This window comes from Corythoichthys intestinalis, chromosome 14 (assembly GCF_030265065.1).
Source record: "Corythoichthys intestinalis isolate RoL2023-P3 chromosome 14, ASM3026506v1, whole genome shotgun sequence".
NCBI classification, from domain to species: Eukaryota; Metazoa; Chordata; class Actinopteri; order Syngnathiformes; family Syngnathidae; genus Corythoichthys; species Corythoichthys intestinalis.
This window is the reverse complement of record NC_080408.1, coordinates 13,400,367-13,420,466: the sequence shown is the minus strand read 5'-3', so window position 1 is coordinate 13,420,466 and position 20,100 is coordinate 13,400,367. Positions and strand designations below refer to the sequence as shown.

General features: G+C 38.0%; 1 protein-coding gene and 1 long non-coding RNA gene across 2 annotated transcripts in view; one reads left to right on the top strand and one right to left on the bottom strand.

Moving 5' to 3' along the window:
• The window catches only part of arhgef18a (rho/rac guanine nucleotide exchange factor (GEF) 18a), a 66,049-nt gene that overhangs the window by 4,249 nt on the left and 41,700 nt on the right, over positions 1-20,100 (top strand). The window contains exons 2-6 of the mRNA XM_057858220.1: positions 7,144-7,260; positions 7,555-7,649; positions 11,827-11,967; positions 15,362-15,612; positions 15,695-15,820. Coding sequence (XP_057714203.1) covers positions 7,184-7,260; positions 7,555-7,649; positions 11,827-11,967; positions 15,362-15,612; positions 15,695-15,820 — 690 coding nt within the window. The 5' untranslated portion in view covers positions 7,144-7,183. The remainder of the gene's footprint in view (positions 1-7,143; positions 7,261-7,554; positions 7,650-11,826; positions 11,968-15,361; positions 15,613-15,694; positions 15,821-20,100) is intronic.
• On the bottom strand, positions 3,474-19,677 carry LOC130930339 (uncharacterized). The gene is made up of 3 exons (XR_009067030.1): positions 19,047-19,677; positions 11,772-11,927; positions 3,474-7,667 (listed from the first exon to the last, which is right to left on the bottom strand). It is a non-coding gene; the product is annotated as an uncharacterized LOC130930339 (long non-coding RNA).

Genomic DNA, 20,100 nt, shown 5'->3' with positions numbered 1-20,100 from the left:
ATAATTTGGCCTAGATGACCCAAAATGTTATGTCGACATATGTGGATGCCAAGTTTTTAGGGATTTATTTATTTATTTTAAATTACCCAACATAGTCCCTTGCCTTATAAAGGGTTAAATTATATTAAAACCATACATTTTTATTCACATTTTTTTTCTCACTTTCTTTCAATTATGGGCTGAAACTGCTGTAATTTTTGGACTATAAGCCGCTACTTTTTTTCATTTTGAATCTTTCGGCTTTTAGTGCGCTTATTTATTGAATTATTTGGCTTAATAGGCAGGGGTGAAAGTGGGCCAGAACGGTCAGGAACACAGTTCCGGTATAAGATTCAGGGCCAGAACGCAGTTCCGGTATAAGATTCAGGGCCGGAATGCTGTTCAGGTACACGGTGCCTTTATTCCGAAAATATGACGGCAACTGTCAAAACGCTATATAAAAAAAAATAAAATTAATAAAATTTAAAAAATAAAATAAAAATGCCAAGCTGCCACACATGCATTTCATCTCCAAGAAAAAACAATCTACCAACATCAGATTTACATACACAAGTGTTAACAACAAACATAATAAAGTGTTTGTGTAGTGTCATCCGTTTCCAACAATATTTATTATTTATTTTATTCCACGAATGGCATGGAGGTTTCCCCAGTCGCTGCAGTTGTCTGACGATGATGAGTCACGTCATACATATACAATAATAATAATACACGGAGCAAAGCAAAACGCCTGGACTCATTTATCCGTTCAATATGCTGTCATACTGACATGTGATCAGCAAAGATAGTTAGCGCTGATTGGTTCAAATGTGCATGTTTTCTGGAACAGCAAAAAAAAAAAAAAAAGGTTGTTGAATTGATGAGACAAAAAAAGGGCAATGCAACATAAAATGGATCAAATATTTAAGAGCAACGAAAGACTTGAAGAGGCTTATTTATTATACTTAGTTTTATTTGCTCTGATGGGGCGGTTCAGAACATCTTCGCTGTCAATGTGCACTTTGGACTTAAATTTGTTCATTGATGTTAGGCTACTTATTAATTTCCTTATGATTTAAAAAAGTCAATGTTTGCGTAATCTTCAAAATATTTTCCATTTCACTCTGCATAATATAATTCATTTGTACTTATTTTTTCTGAATGTATGTTACTTTGTTATTTAAAAAAAAAAGTAAATGTTTACATTACCGGTAACTTCAATTTTAATTTACATCATATGTTCTTAAGACTTAAGTAATTAAAATTAAGATTTGGCATTTAGTATGTGAGGAAATAAGGGAAAATAAAAATTAGAAGCTGGAGGTTGGGGTTATAGCTGTTTTTGTTAACTTTTATTTTGCAAATCATTGAAAAAAATACAATTTTGAATGAAAATCAGTTTTCGTATGTGTCATAGAAATAACTGTGCTAAAACAGTTTTCTTTGTATTTCAGTAGTTTGAGAGGTTCTTCTACCGCATTGTCAAATAGTGTTACCAAATACCATAACTGGCAATAAATTTAAAAAATGGAGCAGTAACTGAAGAAATAATTAGCACAGGACATGAATTTTGATTGTTATTCACATCTGTAGCACTGCAATACATGCTAGGAGGCATACTGGACGACAACAGTGTTGACCGTCTCCCCCAAGGGAGCAGTGATGGCCAAATGAACCTTCTTGAAGAAAAGAAGCTTTGCAGCCAATTGGTTCGAAGCTTCGTGACTGTTCATTTGGTCTTACGACAGTCGTTTGATGCCGCTGTCAAATAAAGTGTTACCGGTTAATATCTTTTTGTCGTAAATATCCTATAATACAGTGAAGACAGCAGTGGCTTATGGTCCAGTGCGTTCTTTCTATGAACTAATGCAGTTTTCGTACCAAATTTGGCGGGTGGCGGCTTGTCGTCAGGTGCGCCTTGTAGTGTGAAAATTACGGTAACTTGTGTGTCTTGTCACAAAAACCTTGCATTGCAACTGGTATGCGTTGGGCATGTTTATCGATTTGGAATCAATGCAATTAAATAGATGAAAGTGCAAAACATTGATCCACATTGTTGAGAACATGTTTTAGAAATGTTGTTTTGTTCAAAAGAATGGCTTTCATTCAAATATCCTAAATTATTCTGAAACAAAATGATGCAAAATGTCAAAAGTGCCTTTTATCTCCTAATTGCTTTAGGTGTAACATAACAAATTGTTTACTACGCACAATACTTAATATGCTATTATAATGATTGAAGGCCATTGAATGAACATTTTAGAAATAAAAGAATCGTGAGCGTACTATCATTAAGTAGTGATTTACACCCATCTACACGTATGACTTTAAAGCTGCTGTTCATGTATCTTGCCTGGCAAACAGATCAACGATTGATCAGTTGCCGCTGATGTTTTAGGTGCCCAATTGGCCCTGAGAATTAGGTGGTCTGACGATATGTTGAAAATATGATATATCATAATACTTTTTAGCCCAAATGGTTATCTATATGCTCCCACCAAGAATCAATATATTGTTTTAAAAGGTGTCACTGTTTAAAAAAAAAAAAATCTTTGACGGCGCGAGACATCCAGTTCAATTTGACTGGATTGGACGTCTAGCACAGTCAATGGCACTGAAACCAGAGCATTCACAGCCAGTATTTTGTGGGCATTTGCAGGTCACATTTTGTTCATTTTAGGGCATTTGGAGGTTACGTCAAGTCTGTGTTATTTTCCGCGTACGTCCACTAGCTTATATGCTAGAAAATGCTAACTTTTTTCCTTTTTTAAAATTTTTTTTTCTTTTTTTTTTTTAAACTAATTGTTCAAACCCACCCCCCCAACCCCCAAAGAAACAGCGAAACATACTTCTAAACTAAATAACAAATGCATAAACAAACATATTAGCTGAAACAAAATCTTACTTCTGTTGGTCTTAACAAGGAGCAGCTGGATTCAGCCATGTTAGATGCGTTATGTCATAGTCACTGTTGCCACTAGAGGACAGTATATCCACCCAAATCAGTAAAACTAAATGCAAACACTTTCAAAACAAACCATTACAATGCCATTCTAGATAAACAAATCCTCGACGCAGCAAAATCTGATTCAAAGCTTTTTCACTGAACGAATTACTCGAGTTTATCGATTAATCGTTGCAGCACTGAAATATTGTATAATTATTTCCTGACCCATGTATGGATAATTGCAAGACTGCAGCTATTGATTATTTTAGCAGTCGATTAATCAATGAACTAGTTATTTCGAATAATCGGATAAGGAACATAAAAAAAAAATTAAAATACCTGGGCTGAGCCTCAAACGGTATAAAAATAAATAAATAATTGAGGATCTAAGTACATCAAAAGAACAATTGGCTAATTTACATAGCAAAAATCCGCTAGTTTAAATGCTATTAAATGCTAACTTTTTTTTTTTTTTTTTTTTTTTTTTTTTTTTTTTTTTTGCACACACAGTGCTCTTAACAAATGGTTCAAACACACATTCCCACAAAAAACAGCTAAATATACATATAAACTACATTACAAATGAATTTAAAAAAACATGAGCTCAAACAAAAACTTAGCTTATGTTGGTATTAACAGGGAGCAGCTGGATTCAGCCATGTGAAATGAGTTATGTCATATTCACTGTGGCCACCAGTGGGCAATGTATCCACCCAAATCAATAAAACTAATTGCAAACACTTTCAAAACAAACCTTACAACATCGCTTTTAATTAAACAAATACTTGAAGCAGCAAAAATTAATTTGAATCTTTTTTTCTAATCGAATTACTCGAGTTAATCGATTAATCGTTGCTGCAATAGATAATTGTTGTATTGCCATATCGCAAATCGTATTGTGCGTTACCCAGAGTTTCCCACCCCTACTGAGAATGCAGTTTGTGTGTTGCATTGTGCCTATAGTTGAGTTGTGGGCGTTTCATTGTTTGTTGTGCGCGCTTTGCAGCAGGCCACCTGACAGACTTGCTGGTCTAGTTCCGTATGTTGTGTTGTGGGGGAATGACCTGTATTTGGTACTGCTTTCACTCCAGAGCGACATAAACATTTGAGGTGTGGCTGCGCCCTCACAACTCAACAGTGTTCAAAGGGAAGCCCGTTTCATGAGATGTGCATGTTGTTGCTCATGCCGCAAAAGTTATACAAGGTCTGAATAGTTCATGGGTATATAGAGTAACTCCATGCTATTCTGATCAGCGTTGGTGCTGAAAGTGGTTTGTTCATATTGCGCAAAACTCAGTCTTTCAGGCTTTCACATTTTTCTGGCATGCAATTAAAAAGACTGCCATTTTGTTCATTATTAAGACATGAGAGGTACACTTCTCGCCTTCGGCAGGTATGAACTGCTGCGGATCTGGTGTCACATTTGGCTCGTGACCGCGTTTCCCCAGGAGCAGCTCTGACCTGAGCTCCTGGCATGCGTCATTAAGCCTTGTTTGGAATCAAATGCTCTCATCTTGTCGCTTTTTAGCAGGGGAGCTGCTCTGTCAACACACAAACATGACTCTAAATCATTCAACCTCCCCCTTTGTTGTCTTTCCGGGTCCGAGTGACCACAGGCGGCAGATGGCCAGCACACTCTGAGATTACGTGTGTTCCACCAAGCCAATTTTTAACCACACAGATAACCAGCACTAAAGAATTGACACTTTGCTACAATGTAATGTAGCTAGCTTGCGTTTTTTTTATTACTGTAAATTTGTTGTCCCTTCAAAATAAGTAACTTTGCGATATAAGGCTCACGATGGTCTCACAATATGGTGATAGAACAATTATCGATAAATGGGTCAGAAAATCATTCTAGGCCAGGGGCATCACTAGGTTTTAAAAACAGGGAGGACTAAGGCCCCAAGAGTTATACAGGTTGTAAGCGAATGTAGCGTACAAGCACAAAACTTCACAAACAGCTAACAATGACTGATAGTATATGTATGATATATATAATCATCTTCTTGGCTTTCTCCACTTTATCATTACCCTCCTATCCTATCCTTTAAAGTACTCGTCAATAAAGGTGGTGTAGTGATTATTATTTGTGTACTGTATTATTATGACTGTCCGCTGATGATAATCATACATGAATGAGCTCAGCTCCTGTACTCATCTATGTGTAAAGTGGGAAACACAGCTGCTGCTCCAGAAGGAAGTCACCCTACAGATAGTAGTAACAAGAGTCCTTCACAATGCATTTCAGACTAACTATCTAGCAGCAGCAGCTAAGTAGCAGCGTTATTTTAGAGCTGGGATGTAACTTTTGACCACAAAACAACAAAGGTTAGACGTGCGCAGAGACGGACTGTGGAATAAAAAGGGAGCACCGACCGCTAGCAATTTCACAGGGAAAACGCGGACTGGATGTAGGCGTTTTCTATATGAACAAGTGGGATGGATTGGATAGCGACGCCCTGAACCTTACTCCATTCAGCAAAATTTGATTCGAAGCTATTTTCTAATCGAATTACCCCAGGTAATGGCAAGAGCATATAGATAACCTTTTAGGATACAAAGTTTCACGACATATCACCATTTGAATATACAGTGGGGCAAATAAGTATTTAGTCAACCACCAATTATGCAAGTTCTCCTACTTAAGAATATTAGAGAGGCTTGTCATTGTCAACATGGGTAAACCTCAACCATGAGAGACAGAATGTGGGGGGGGGGGGACAGAAAATCACATTGTTTGATTTTTAAAGAATTTATTCCAAATTACAGTGGAAAATAAGTATTTGGTCACCGACAAACAAGCAAGATTTCTGGCTGTCAAAGAGGCTAACGAAGCTCCACTCGTTACCCGTATTAATGGCACCTGTTTTAACTCATTATCGGTATAAAATACACCTGTCCACAACTTCAGTCAGTCACACTCTAAACACCACTATGGCCAAGACCAAAAAGGAGTCGAAGGACACCAGAGACAAAATTGTAGACCTGCACCAGGTTGGGAAGACTGAATATGCAATAGGTAAAACACTTGGTGTAAAGAAATTAATTGTGGGAGAAATTATTAGAAAATGGAAGATATACATACAGGACCACTGATAATCTCCCTCGATCTGGGGCTCCATGCGAGATCTCACCCCGTGGCGTCAAAATGATAACAAGAACCGTGAGCAAAAATCCCAGAATCACACGGGCGGACCTAGTGAATGACCTACAGAGAGCTGGGACCACAGTAACAAAGGCTACTATCAGTAGCACAATGCGCCGCCAGGGACTCAAATCTTGCACTGCTAGACGTGTCCCCCTGCTGAAGCCAGTACACGTCCAGGCCCGTCTGAGGTTCGCTAGAGAGCATTTGGATGATCCAGAAGAGCACTGGGAGAATGTGTTATGGTCAGATGAAACCAAAATAGAACTTTTTGGTTGAAACACAGGTTCTCGTGTTTGGAGGAGAAAGAATACTGAATTGCATCCGAAGAGCACCATACCCACTGTGAAGCATGGGGGTGGAAACATCATGCTTTGGGGCTGTTTTTCTGCAAAGGGACCAGGACGACTGATCTGTGTAAAAGAAAGAATGAATGGGGTCATGTATCGAGAGATTTTGAGTGAAAATCTCCTTCCATCAGCAAGGGCATTGAAGATGAGACGTGGCTGGGTCTTTCAGCATGACAATGATCCCAAACACACAGCCAGGGGAACAAAGGAGTGGCTTCGTAAGAAGCATTTCAAGGTCCTGGAGTGGCCTAGCCAGTCTCCAGATCTCAACCCAATAGAAAATCTGTGGAGAGAGTCGAAAGTCCGTGTTGCCCAACGACAGCCCCAAAACATCACTGCTCTAGAGGGGATCTGCATGGAGGAATGGGCCAAAATACCAGAAACAGTGTGGGAAAAGCTTGTGAAGAGTTATAGAAAACATTTGGCCTCTGTTATTGCCAACAAAGGGTACATAACAAAGTATTGAGATTAACTTTTGGTATTGACCAAATAATTATTTTCCACTATGATTTGCAAATAAATTCTTTAAAAATCAAACAATGTGATTTTACCCATGTTACCCATGCTTACCCATGTTGACAATTACAGGCCTCTCTAATTATTTCAAGTGGGAGAAGTTGCACAATTAGTGGTTGACTAAATACTTATTTGCCCCACTGTATTGTCACACCCCTACTATTAGCTTCATTTCATGTTTTCTTTTTCCATTTTGTGTTCAGTGTTCCTTATGGAATCCCTGGCTTCTTCCCGGGTCCAAGCATGACAATAAGCCCCACCAAAAACAAAGCTCAACCTGGTTCATCATCATACAACGACACTGCGGCAACAAGCTTCAGGTGCGCCGGCAGCCGCAACTCTGATCAACTGGTTCCTCCTCATACTTGACACACATTTCACAACATCACACGCAAGCCGCTGGAAAAAAAAACATAAATACAATTTAACTCATTGGGTGCCATTGATGCCAATCGGCTTCCAATCCTTTTTTAATGGAGGAAGCTGGCAGATCTCTGTCTGTCCTCCCAGCAAAAAATAAATTGGATGTTTAGTGCAATCAGTGGCAGCCTATGGGTCAATTCAGTGAAGTTTTCTGAGCAATGGTCTTTTTTCCCCAACAATGACACAAATAGATCCAGTCCAGCACGGATGGATGAGGTGGATGCGCTGCGAGGGAGGCTTGCTTTGGAAGAGTCCCTTCCCTTGACTGAGCCCATCAACCTGGAAGGTCAGCTCCTCTTTGACACTGAGAAGATGTAGAAAAAAATATGAGTCTGGAAATCATGACTACATTCTTTCTTTGTTTATCTTACATAAATCATGCCTACAACTCAGTGTGGTGACTTAACAGGGAAAGGCCTAAGTCAAATGCTTTTTTTTTTTTTTTTTTTTCCAAGCACTTTTTTTATTATTATTTTAGAGTTTGTTTGTTTGTTTGTTTAATTTTCGGACTATAAACTGCTACTTTTTTCCCTCATTTTGAATCCTGCGCCTTCTAGGCCTGTGCGGCTTATTTGTTGATTTATTTGGGTTAATAGTAGGGCTGCAGCTATCGAATATTTTAATAATCGACTGAAAATTCTATCGCTTAATCGAGTAATCGGATAAATCAAATATATTTTTAGGTGAAGAACAATTATAAATATACATGAGAAAACAAGACATTTCATCTAATCTTGAACCATTTTCAGTCAATCAATGTCTTTATTTTCGATGTATATTGTTGAAAACAGCCAACAATTGCATCTCAGATGTAACTGGAATAAAAAAAGACTAATTCACTGCTTTCACTCAAAAAACCTTTAGATCTTATTAAAAAAGAACATATATATATATTTATATATATGTGTGTGTATACCTAAAATGCCGTTACGCTTGATAACACACATACATCACTTAAAAGTTAGGATTTTTTCCCACGTGTTTCAATTGAATTTCTATTTGTGTCAAGCCATTTTTAAGTTCTAGTTAAGTTTTAAGTTAGTCTAAACTGTAAGTCCTGATAGGATTTTGAGTTTATGCAGTGTTCAAAATAAATGTATGACACAGGCTGTATTGGAGCATATTAGGGACCAGTGCTACTTGGTGTTTTATCCGCAATGATTACTGAGCTAAAATTGATAGTTAGCATTATTGAGTTTTTATTTTACACCCTCATCACTCCACAACGCTATGTTATGTTAAAGCCTGTATGTAAGACACGTTAGCCACGCATCGAAAGTGGTCATAATTAATAGAAACCTAGCCCTCCGCAGGGCTAACGTTACTTGAGCTAGTAACAGTAACATTAATCTCATTTATTAGCGCTTAGCGCTCTTTATTAGCGCTTAGCGCTCTACTGCTTTAAGATAGCGGCTGTTTACTAACGCTGCCCAGATGTGGCCGAGTCTGTCATTAAGCATCCAGTTCAACATACATTGATCTCTATGAGATGCGACCAACGAAGCATCGTGCGGGCTAGTATTTAGTAACGTCGGCGTCGTTTGTAGCGGCTGTCGGCTGCAGTAAGTTTTTTTTGCTTCTTCCTCTACGCACGTGACATCAGCGCATTGTCCCGCATTAAAAGTAGTCCGAGCAAAACGTGATGATTAGAGCTGTCAAAATAAACGATTACTCGAGGTGAATAAAATTACTCAGATCAGTTTTTAAACTCGAGTTACTCGAGTTGCTCGAGTATTCGTTTCAGCTCTAGTTAATAGTTCACTTTATTTGACAGCGGCGTCATAAGACTGCCATAACAACGTCATAATTTTGACATGACATCATGGGTATTAATGAATGCATATGCATAGACTTCATAATGGCTTATGACAGATGTCGTTAAGTGTCATCTGGCAAATTTTGTCACTATCTTCCATATATGTCCATCTCGGATATTTTACATCCATTCAAAAGTGAGGTAATTTGCCAGATGACACAAAATGATGTCTGTCAAAAGCATTCATTAATGCTCATGTAAGTGCTATGTCTTAATACAGTGTATCACAAAAGTGAGTACACCCCTCGCATTTCTGCAGGTATTTAAGTATATCTTTTCATGGGACAACACTGACGAAATGACACTTTGACACAATGAAAAATAGTCCGTGTGCAGCTTATATAATAGTTACTTTATTTTCCCCTCAAAATAACTCAAAATAGAGCCATCAATATCTAAACCCCTGGCAACAAACGTGAGTACACCCCTTTGAAAAAACTCGCATGTCTAAATGTCCAAATTGAGTACTGCTTGTCATTTTCACCTCTTCAATCTCTGCAGCAATGCTGACAGCACTCCTTTAACGAGTCACATGACATTTTGGAGGGAACTTCGATTGCATTGACGGCCATGTTGTAGATCAGAATATCGACAGTAAGGGACCCTAAAATGTTCCCAAATAGTCTTTACCTCCCACTGCAAACAGCAAACATCGCAATTTCTCCAGAAATTGCCGTTTCTAATGTTTTATAAATTTTAATTGATTCAAATTTTCTAATCTATTGATTTTTTTTTTTAATCTGGTTATTTTTATGCATTCATTAATTTGAGGGGGTGCCTTCACCATTTTATTTTATCGGAGGACGCTCCTGAATTTTAAATGTATTTTTAATCATTGTATTGTAGAATTACTTTACTGTTCATTTAGTTTTTTTCTATTTATTTATTACCTCCATCTGTAGGTGAAACCTGCAGAAGTTATGAATCCAGTTCCCTATTTTTGTGTTCAAGATAACTCAAGAATGAATAAAAGGGTTATTATCAAACTCGCAGGATATGTTCTAATATAGACTTCATCACCTATTGACATGAGACGGGAAACGGGGCCGATTCGTAGGAGGCCTAGTTTCAAAAACTTCAAATTCATATATTTACAAAACCAAAGCTGCTACCGACCTAAAACCAAAACAGGCACCTATCTTAACCATATATGAGTCTCCATGAGCAGCGGCATCAAAAAATTCAAAGTCGGTCCCTTATAAAATCCCAATTAATTGTTTTTTATATAAGAATAACAAAACTTAAAATGCCTATTAAAGTCTGAGATTTTACACTAGATGCACAAAAATCACCAAATGCAGAGATAATCAACTATATTTTCAGGAATAATAGCAATATTTAACATATCATGTTTCTGACCTAACTAGCAACTTATTTTTTTTTCTATTTACTGCAAGTTTTCAACAGCTAATAAATCACTCAATTTAATATCAGAAACTTAAAACTTGAGGAAAACATGCAGAATCAATAATAAATAATATGTAAATGGATTATTAATAAATTCTCTATACAATCACAATTATATATATTATAGAATAAAATAGCTCTTTATTATAATTATATACTGTTAGCGAATGAGGCTAGCGGCCGCGTGATGTAAACAGCTTTTCTGGCGAAAATTCTTGTGAATAAATGCTTAAATCCCTGACTTCTTCATAAATATGGACGTAAAACACTCTCGAGTCTTGGTTAATAGCAATGAAACCTTGCAGTTAGCATTTATTTTACCTACTGTATATTGACGAAATACAATGCTACTCTGTTAGTGAATGAGGCTAGCGGCCACCTGACGTAAAAGGAGCTTTTCTGGCAAAAATTCTTGTGAATAAATGCTTAACTCCTTGAATTCTTTATAGATACGGACATAAAACAGTCTCGATTCTTGGTTAAAAGCAAAGAAACCGTTCTGTGAGCGAATGAGGCTAGCGGCCGCCTGGCGTAAACAGAGCTTTTGTGGCAAAAAGTCTTGTGAATAAATGCTTAAGTCCGTGAATTCTTTATAGATACGGACGTTAAACAGTCTCGATTCTTGGTTATAAGCAAAGAAACCGTTAGTTGGCGTTTATTTTATCTATATTGAAGAAGTACAATGCTACTTTGTTAGCGAACGAGGCTAGCGGCCGCCTGACGTAAACAGCTTTTGTGGCGAAAATTCTTGTGAATAAATTTTTAAATCCTCGAATTCTTTATAGATACGGACGTAAAACTGTCTCGATTCTTGGTTAAAAGTAAACTATGAGGCTATTCAGTTAAGAAAATTAGCCGCCTTCATGTGTAAACAAAGAAGAAAATTTTTCCTGCGAGTAAATGATTCAATCACGCATGCATGGTACGAAAAATATAATTTTTACCTTGAATCCTCTAACAAATCACTCCTGAGACAATCCTTCCTGTTTGTATGTGGTACAGCTTTCGTAGTTAAATCCAATCCTAAGTAAATCCCAGCTTAAATCCGACATGAGTGTGTGCTGTCTTCGGCTATGAATAAATGAAGCTCTGCCCCCCTCTGATAAGGCGTCGCGCAAAGAATAACGAAGTGACACGTCAATAGTGATGACGTCTATGGTTCTAATTCCAATCTTTATTGCTTACCTAGGTAGACATTCATGACCATAATACAATAAGTCATAAAATGCATGTCCTCCAGATGGTCATTATTCTTCGCTGCGAGATGGGCTGGAGCGCGACAGTCAGAGTCTGGAGGCTGAATCTTGGAGCGTGGCGGCCGATCAGGACTACCTGAGAACTCTGGACCGAGAAGCCATCAAAAGACAGGATGTCATTTATGGTGCAGTTCAAATCTTTACACCTTAAATCTTAACACCGCCCAAGATCTCTATCACTGTCAAATGAGTGTTTTTTTAAAGATACATTTTCTTCATATTTTACTATCACCATACATACTCTGCGGATACTATACTAGTACTGTACATTTACGTGGGCTGGCAGTGATGTGTTAACAGGGAAGGTCGTTTCATTACATTACATGAAGAGGACTGGTTGTAATTAGAAGTTATCGTAATTATGGCAGATGTGTTCTGACATAAGCCTCTACAGTGACTCAGAATACAAAGTTGGCATAGGCGGAGTTTGACTTTTGGGGCAGGCGGGGCACAACATGTTGATGACCCCAAAACGCAGTGTCATCAATAAAATTAACTTAGAAGAATATTTATAATATGTTGACAATTAGCGTTTTTTGTTTCCCATCATTCTTGAGGGGAATTCTAAATCAGACTGCTTAGGTAATACTTTTCGCCAAGATAGTCATCCATTGAATTTGGTACACCCGCCGGTGTCGTGCCAATGTAGTTACCCCAGTCAAAAATTGTATGGAGGTAGATTTGTGTCTTTATTATTCAAAAAAAAGAAAAAGTCCCTTCAATTAAAATATATATTTTTTAACGAAAAAAGTCGCTTCAATTAAAAAAAAAAAAAGTGTTTGAATCCAAAAATAAATTTGAAACTCAAAAAACTACATGTGAAAGCTATTTTTCTTTGATTAATTTTTATTTTTTTCTAATTTAAGCCAAGTTGTTTTTTGCTTTTTGTTTTTTCGATTGAAGCAACTTTTTGATTGAAGTAATGTTGATTTGTGTTTGGGTCACATTTTGGCTAGGACATTTTTCTCTATTATTCAATCAAAAAATAAGTTCCTTCAAAAAAAGAGATTTTCAAAAAGAAATCACTTCAATCAAAAAAAGGAACATTTTCAATCACAAAGTTTTTGAATGCGAAAAAATATTTGAGATTGAAAAATTTGCATTTGAACACTTAAGTTTTTCATTGAAAAAGTTTTCTTTGATTTGTGTCTTTGTGTTTGGGCCATATTATGATTAGGACATTTGTGTCTAAATTATTCAGTCCCCCCAAAAGTTGCTTCAATCAAAAAAAAAAAAAAAATTTCGACCCATTATAAAAATTTTTTTGTTCATTTCATTCATTTTTGTTGCCGTTTTATTGCTTTAGAACTTATACACAATTGTGGTCAAAAGTTTACATACACTTGTGAAGAACATAATGTCATGGCTCTCTTGAGTTTCCAGTTATTTCTACAACTCTTGATTTTTCTCTGATAGAGTGATTGGAACAGATACTTCTTTGTCACAAAAAACTTTCATGAAGTTTGGTTCTTTTATGACTTTATTATGGGTGAACAGAAAAAAGTGATCAAATCTGCTGGGTCAAAAATATACATACAGCAGCTCTAATATTTGGTAACATGTCCCTTGGCCATTTTCACTTCAATTAAGCGCTTTTGGTAGCCATCCACAAGCTTCTGGCAAGCTTTTGGTTGAATCTTTGACCTTTCCTCTTGACAGAATTGGTGCAGTTCAGTTAAATTTGATGGCTTTCTGACATGGACTTGTTTCTTCAGCATTGTCCACAAGTTCTCACTGGGGTTTAAGTCAGGACTTTGGGAAGGCCATTCGAAAACCTTAATTCTAGCCTGATTTAGCCATTCCAATACCACTTTTGATGTGTGTTTGGGGTCATTGTCCTGTTGGAACACCCAACTGCGCCCAAGACCCAATCTTCGGGCTGATGACGTTAGGTTGTCTCGAAGAATTTGAAGGTAATCCTCCTTCTTCATTATCCCATTTACTCTCTGTAAAGCACCAGTTCCATTGGTAGCAAAACAGCCCCACAGCATAATACTACCACCACCGTGCTTGATGGTAGGCATTTTGTACTTGGGGTTAAAGGCCTCACCTTTTCTCATCCAAACATATTGCTGGGCATTGTGGCCAAACAGCTCGATTTTTGTTTCGTCTGACCACAGAACTTTCCTCCAGAAGGTCTTATCTTTGTCCATGTGATCAGCAGCAAACTTCAGTCGAACCTTAAGGTGCCGCTTTTGGAGCAAGGGCTTCCTTCTTGCACGGCAGCCTCTCTGTCCATGGAGATGCAAAACACGCTTGACTGTGGACACTGACACCTGTATTCCAGCAGCTTCTAATTCTTGGCAGATCTGCTTTTTGGTGATTCTCGGTTGAATCTTCAGCCTCCTGACCAATTTTCTCTCAGCAGCAGGTGATAGCTTGCGTTTTCTTCCTGATCGTGGCAGTGACAAAACAGTGCCATGCACTTTATACTTACATACAATTGTTTGCACTGTTGCTCTTGGGACCTGCAGCTGCTTTGAAATGGCTCCAAGTGACTTTCCTGACTTGTTCAAGTCAATGATTCGCTTTTTCAGATCCATGTATGTATATTTTTGACCCAGTAGATTTGATCACTTTTTCTGTTGACCCATAATAAAGTCATAAAAGAACCAAACTTCATGAATGTTTTTTGTGACAAAAAAGTATCTGTTCCAATCACTCTATCGGAGAAAAATCAGAGTTGGAGAAATAACTGGAAACTCAAGAGAGCCATGACATTATGTTCTTCACAAGCGTATGTAAACTTTTGACCACAACTGTATATACAGGAAAGTCAATTACATGCAATGACACGCTGCCCCCCCCCTTAAACTCCGCTTATGTATATTACCAAGTGTTTTGTTGACTGCATTAAGCTGAAGGGACAGGTTATTTCAGTTTGTATGAAACGAAATGAATGCAGTTTTAAGTGTCGTTAATGATTGCCTGACCTTTTTCAATCATCAGTCTGAGTCGAATGCAATTCAGAACATAATTTTTAACAAATAATTAAACATAAATAAATATGCTGTGGGTATGGCCCCAATAACACAATATATTAGGGGTGTAACGGTACACACAAGTCAAGGTTCGGTACAACAGGGAAAATAAAAAGGCTTTTTTTTTAATCACAGCATTTGAGGGTTTGTTCTAGGCATGTGCCGGTATGATATTCTGACGGTGGGATAACCTTAAACCAAAATATCATGATATCACGGTATTGCAATTATAGCTGTAAAATGTGTTACTTTGTGATATCTGGGTTTAAAAAAAACTTTTTTCCATTGAACAGGATTTTTACTTTTCAAAACATGTTGGCAAATTGGAAAATAAGTATAATGTTAAAATAAATTTCAAAAAATAACTGAAATATTCTAAAAAAAAAAAAAAAAAATTGAGCAGGCATAAAAATTGCATGTGGATGCCTGGCTATGCAATTTCTCTAGAAATTGCATTTTCTATTTTAACATGAAGTCATGTCATAATACAGTAATCCTTCTTTTTAGTTTGAATTGCTCTTATTACGACATTTTCCAGAGTTAATGCAGACCGAGATGCACCACGTGCGCACGTTGAAGATCCTCCGGGACGTCTACATGCACGAGCTGAGACATTCCCAGCTCCTGGACGATGACAAAATGGGAAGGCTCTTCCCCGGCGTGGACGCTTTGCTCACGCTGCACCAGCACTTCCTCGACTTCCTCAAACTGCGCCAGAGCCAGAGTCAAGAAGATGGAAGTCCCAACTGCTACCAGATCATGGAGCTGGGAGACATAATCATCTCACAGGTGGACTAGATGCTGCAGTGGGGGAATTAATGTTTTTTTATAGCATGATTTTTGAAGATTTTTGTTGTTTTGTTTTTTTTAGTTTTCTGGCTCAGTGGGGGAAAAAATGAAGGAGTGGTACAGTGTTTTCTGCAGTCATCACACAGAAGCAGTCAGCTTCTACAAAGAGCTCCTGCAGAACAACAAGAAGCTTCAAAGCCTCATGAAGGTATGTGAGACACTGATGCTGAAACCTGAGAAACTGCAGTGTTGGGCCAAGAGGCAACAAATGGATCAGTTTACTGTTCAAGATAATTGAGTGGGAGTGGGCATCAGTTTTTTCCCCAGTGCTTTTTAAGCCTGACAGCCCACCAGGTTTTTCATGCCCTCGTCAACAGGCTCAAACAGTGCTATAAAAGTGTACTGACGCCGGAGTCTCGTCCGCCGTTTTGTCTCGAGTCGTTTTTGTTTTTGTTTTTTTGTTGTTGTTGTTTTTAAAGTCTCGCAACAGTGTCTTGTCCGCCACCTCTCAGCATTGATGGTAAGTACCATATATTATTTGTCATTTAATTTTGTTAGTTATTAAATCTTAAATGGATGATCTCTAATGGCGTACCGCCAGCAACACGTCACTTCCGCTCATTAATATTCATGACATTAGCTACTGTTGCTAAGTAGGGACAAGCCACCGTTTGTCCCTAATAGGAAATGAATGGAAATCGTGTACGAAGGAGATGTTTACAGGGCTAAACCTACCAATTCTCTCCGAAAATGATGTGCCTGGTGCCAAATTCACTGGCAAAGATGTGGAAGAACATAAAAATGTTCAGTTAAAGCAGTGCTTCTCAATTATTTTCTGTTACGCCCCCCCCCCCCCCCCCCCAAGGAAGACGTAAATGTTTGCCCCCCCCCAAACTCTCAGCCGCCACTGTAAATAGTATCATTTGTCTATAATATTACTATTATAAGTACGCCTTTGCCTAACATCATTTTTTTTCTATTAAAGAAAAAAAGTAACATAGATCAACTTATAATAAAGTATAACTGTATTCACATTGTTTTGTTTGTAACAGAAAAGACTTAACTAGCATCAGTTTGCCTGAATTTTAAAAAAAAAAGTCACATCCAAACTGTAAAAATACACTCAAGGTACATTTTTGACCATTTGATACTGAAAAATAAAATCAGTAAATAATAACAAATTTAAATTGATTAGAAACATGAACTCATGAGGACAATATGCCAAAAAATTTGACGGAAAAAACTAAACTGAATAGAAGGGGGAAAAAGTGTCTTTGGACAGAAGGACAGATATTATTTTCGCTGCTCACAGTATCACCTCCTTTGCAATGGTGTGGGGTTATTTTGCACTGAGCATGCTAACAGTGCTCACTGGTTTACTGATTTAACACTGACAAAGCGGGACGATTGTTGGCAATATTCGGCACGTTTTCGCTGAAAAACAATCAAGCGGCATAACAATGAGATTGAGGTCTGTCTTTAAGTGGCGTCTTAATTGATTTGGCTTCTGTCTGTCCACTATACCGTATTTTTCGGACTACAAGTCGCTCCTGAGTATACAGTAAGTCGATCCAGCCATAAAATAACCAACAAAGAGAAAAAAAACATATACAAGTCGCACTGGAGTATAAGTCGAATTTTGGGGGGAAATTTACTTGATAAAATACAACACATAGAATAGACATGTCTTCTTGAAAGGCAATTTAATATAAAAATACAATAGAGAACAACATGCTAAATAAATATAGAGTGTACAGTGCATGAACAACAAAATGTGAATATACTTTCCTACGCTACGGCTCGGTCCTGGCTATACAGCAAACTCCCAAAAGACAATGCTGGACGTCCGTATAATTTGCTGAATCAATTTGGTCCTCGATAGAAAACAGGTTCGCATCAACGTAAATAAATGATAATTAGGTACTATTAGTAATAAGTAACAGGTTAGCATGCGTTCGCTATCATTAGCACATCGTTCAAACAACCACACAACTGGCTCTAAGTGTCCGATCGCGGGTGGAAAACACACAACAACAACAGAAAAGATGATACACGCAGGCGTTGCCTCTGTAGAGATGATTTAAAAGCATAAACAATGAAAGTAGGTTCGCAGCCGTCTATTCTCTCTCGCTGTAACTCGCCCACTCACTCACTCAGAGCTACGTAGCTGTCCGTCTTCTTCTGGCGTGTGAGCACTCTTCTCCACGTAAACAAGTGCGAGTGCGCCCTCACGTGGGCGTGAAAGCGCCACAAACTAAATGCATCCATTTCAAGATAAGAAAGTCAATAATACAATTGAACATACACTGCCAAAGTCAGAACGCGAACGTGGCCATAGCTATAAAGAGTTATTCAGATAACAATAGCATAAGAACATGCTAACAACTTTACAAAACCATCACTGTCACTGCAAAACACCAAAATAACATGTGAAATTATATCATAATGTGTTAATAATTCCACACATAAGTCGCTCCTGAGTATAAGTCGCACCCCCAGCCAAAATATGAAAAAAACCGCGACTTATAGTCCGAAAAATACGGTAATCATTTTTAGATACAGTAAAGACAGTGGTCTTTCCTCATCTCCCACTGTATTAAAAGTCAAAGCCAAAAGGCAAACGGCCTGAAAAAAGCGCATTCTCGGCAGCCAAGGGAGAACAGTAGGTGAGGACGGTCGTCGAGACGATCCCAAGCCGAAAATGGCACTTCTCGGGCGGACACGTGAGAACCGGAGAAAACAGTGGGTCGCTGCGTGAGTCCGGCCGCGGCCGGAAAACTGCTTTTGAAAACTGCACACAGCTCTTCATATCTCTTTTCTGTGTGCTTTTGCTTGGTTCAAAAATACTGTGCGCACTCTGAAAATGAGAGCGCCACTGCCACCCAATGAGTGGATGTGCAAGTACTATTTTTCTTAGTACGGCAAAAAAAAAAAAAAAAAAAGCATGTTCCCCGAGGTCACATGCGCCACCCTTGGTATCGCTCTGCGCCCCCCTGGGGGGGCGCGCCCCACTATTTGAGAAGTACTGAGTTAAAGAGATGGCTTTTTTATCGACGCGACTGACAATGACATTCTCCTGTTTCAACAAGCTATCCTTTACCATCAGCCCTGTCTTTCTTATATATCCTCTGGTTCTCCTACGTCTCTTACCGTTCTTGGGGGTAATTTAGTTAGTTTTGTGTAGCGATCGCAAATGCTACTCAGTGACAGCCAACGAACACTTTTAATTTTTTCATTGATAACACATCCTAATTCTATAATTTATTTACACTTCCCCCTTAATAAAGTTTTTTTTTTTTTAATATATAACAGAAACGGTAACAGTGTCAGTCAGATACCATTGTAATTCTTTTCAGGTCATTCATTGTCAGACAGAAGCAGTACGGCACAACGTTACGCTAAAAAAATAAGTTAAAAATATAAAAATGGCTTACCTCTTTGTCCTCTGAAAGACCATGCCAACCCAACATAATGTTTTATGCATATGAAATGTGAATGGATTCACCGAGCTGGTGTTAAACTCCGCGCAAGTTGATTCAGTCTTCACATTTTTCCTCCCGAGTTTTTGGTTTCCAGAAACGTATGAAGAAAACATCCTTCATGTGTCGTAATTTCTATAGTGTTTCTACAAGTTCCAAAAAAGCAATGCGTGATCGGCAAGTTCGTTTTTGAAAGATTACCGGGGAAAAGTAGCACAAATTACGTTGTGTCTATGCGAGTGCGGGTCTATAATGTCCCACTTCGGCTTTACTTCCGCTTTATGATGCGACGTCACGGTCTAAAAATAGCCTGCGTGCGGTACGCCATTGCGATGCATATCTGGTATTTCATTATACTACGTGTGCGGTCTGCTTTCCTTTGTTGCACTCAGACTTGTTTGATGTCGCGCCAGCGCTATTTTCTGTTAGTTTCGATTGTTGGTTTCACGTTGGGAAACGGTGGTGTACGCCAGGTGACATTACAAGAAGCAGAGGTGGTTAGAGTAGCAGAAATTTTTACTCTAGTAAGAGTAGCGTTACTTCAAAATAATATTACCGTATTTTCCGCACTGTAAGGCGCACCTTCAATGAATGACTTTTTTTTTTTTTTTTTTTTTTTAATTCCATATATTAAGCGCATAGAATAGATGCTACAGTCGAGGCCGGGGTTATTTTATGCATCCATTAGACGGTGCTCCGCTAAAGGGAATGTCAACACAACAGGTAAGACATGTAGTGCAACATTTATATCACATAGTGGAGGGGAACTTTTTTCTTTTCCACAGTCAACTTTTTTGTGTTAGATGGGTTATAATTTTTCCACTGTTTTGCAATGTATGCACTGTATTTGACCAGAGCATGTATAAAACGCCTATGACTATACCAGATGCTTATGTTGAATTATAAAATATAAAACTATTTATTCAAATTTTGGGTGGAATTTTTGTCTTTTTGGTCCCAAAATGTTGATTTATAATTGGTCAGTGAAGAAAACAACAGTTTGGACATG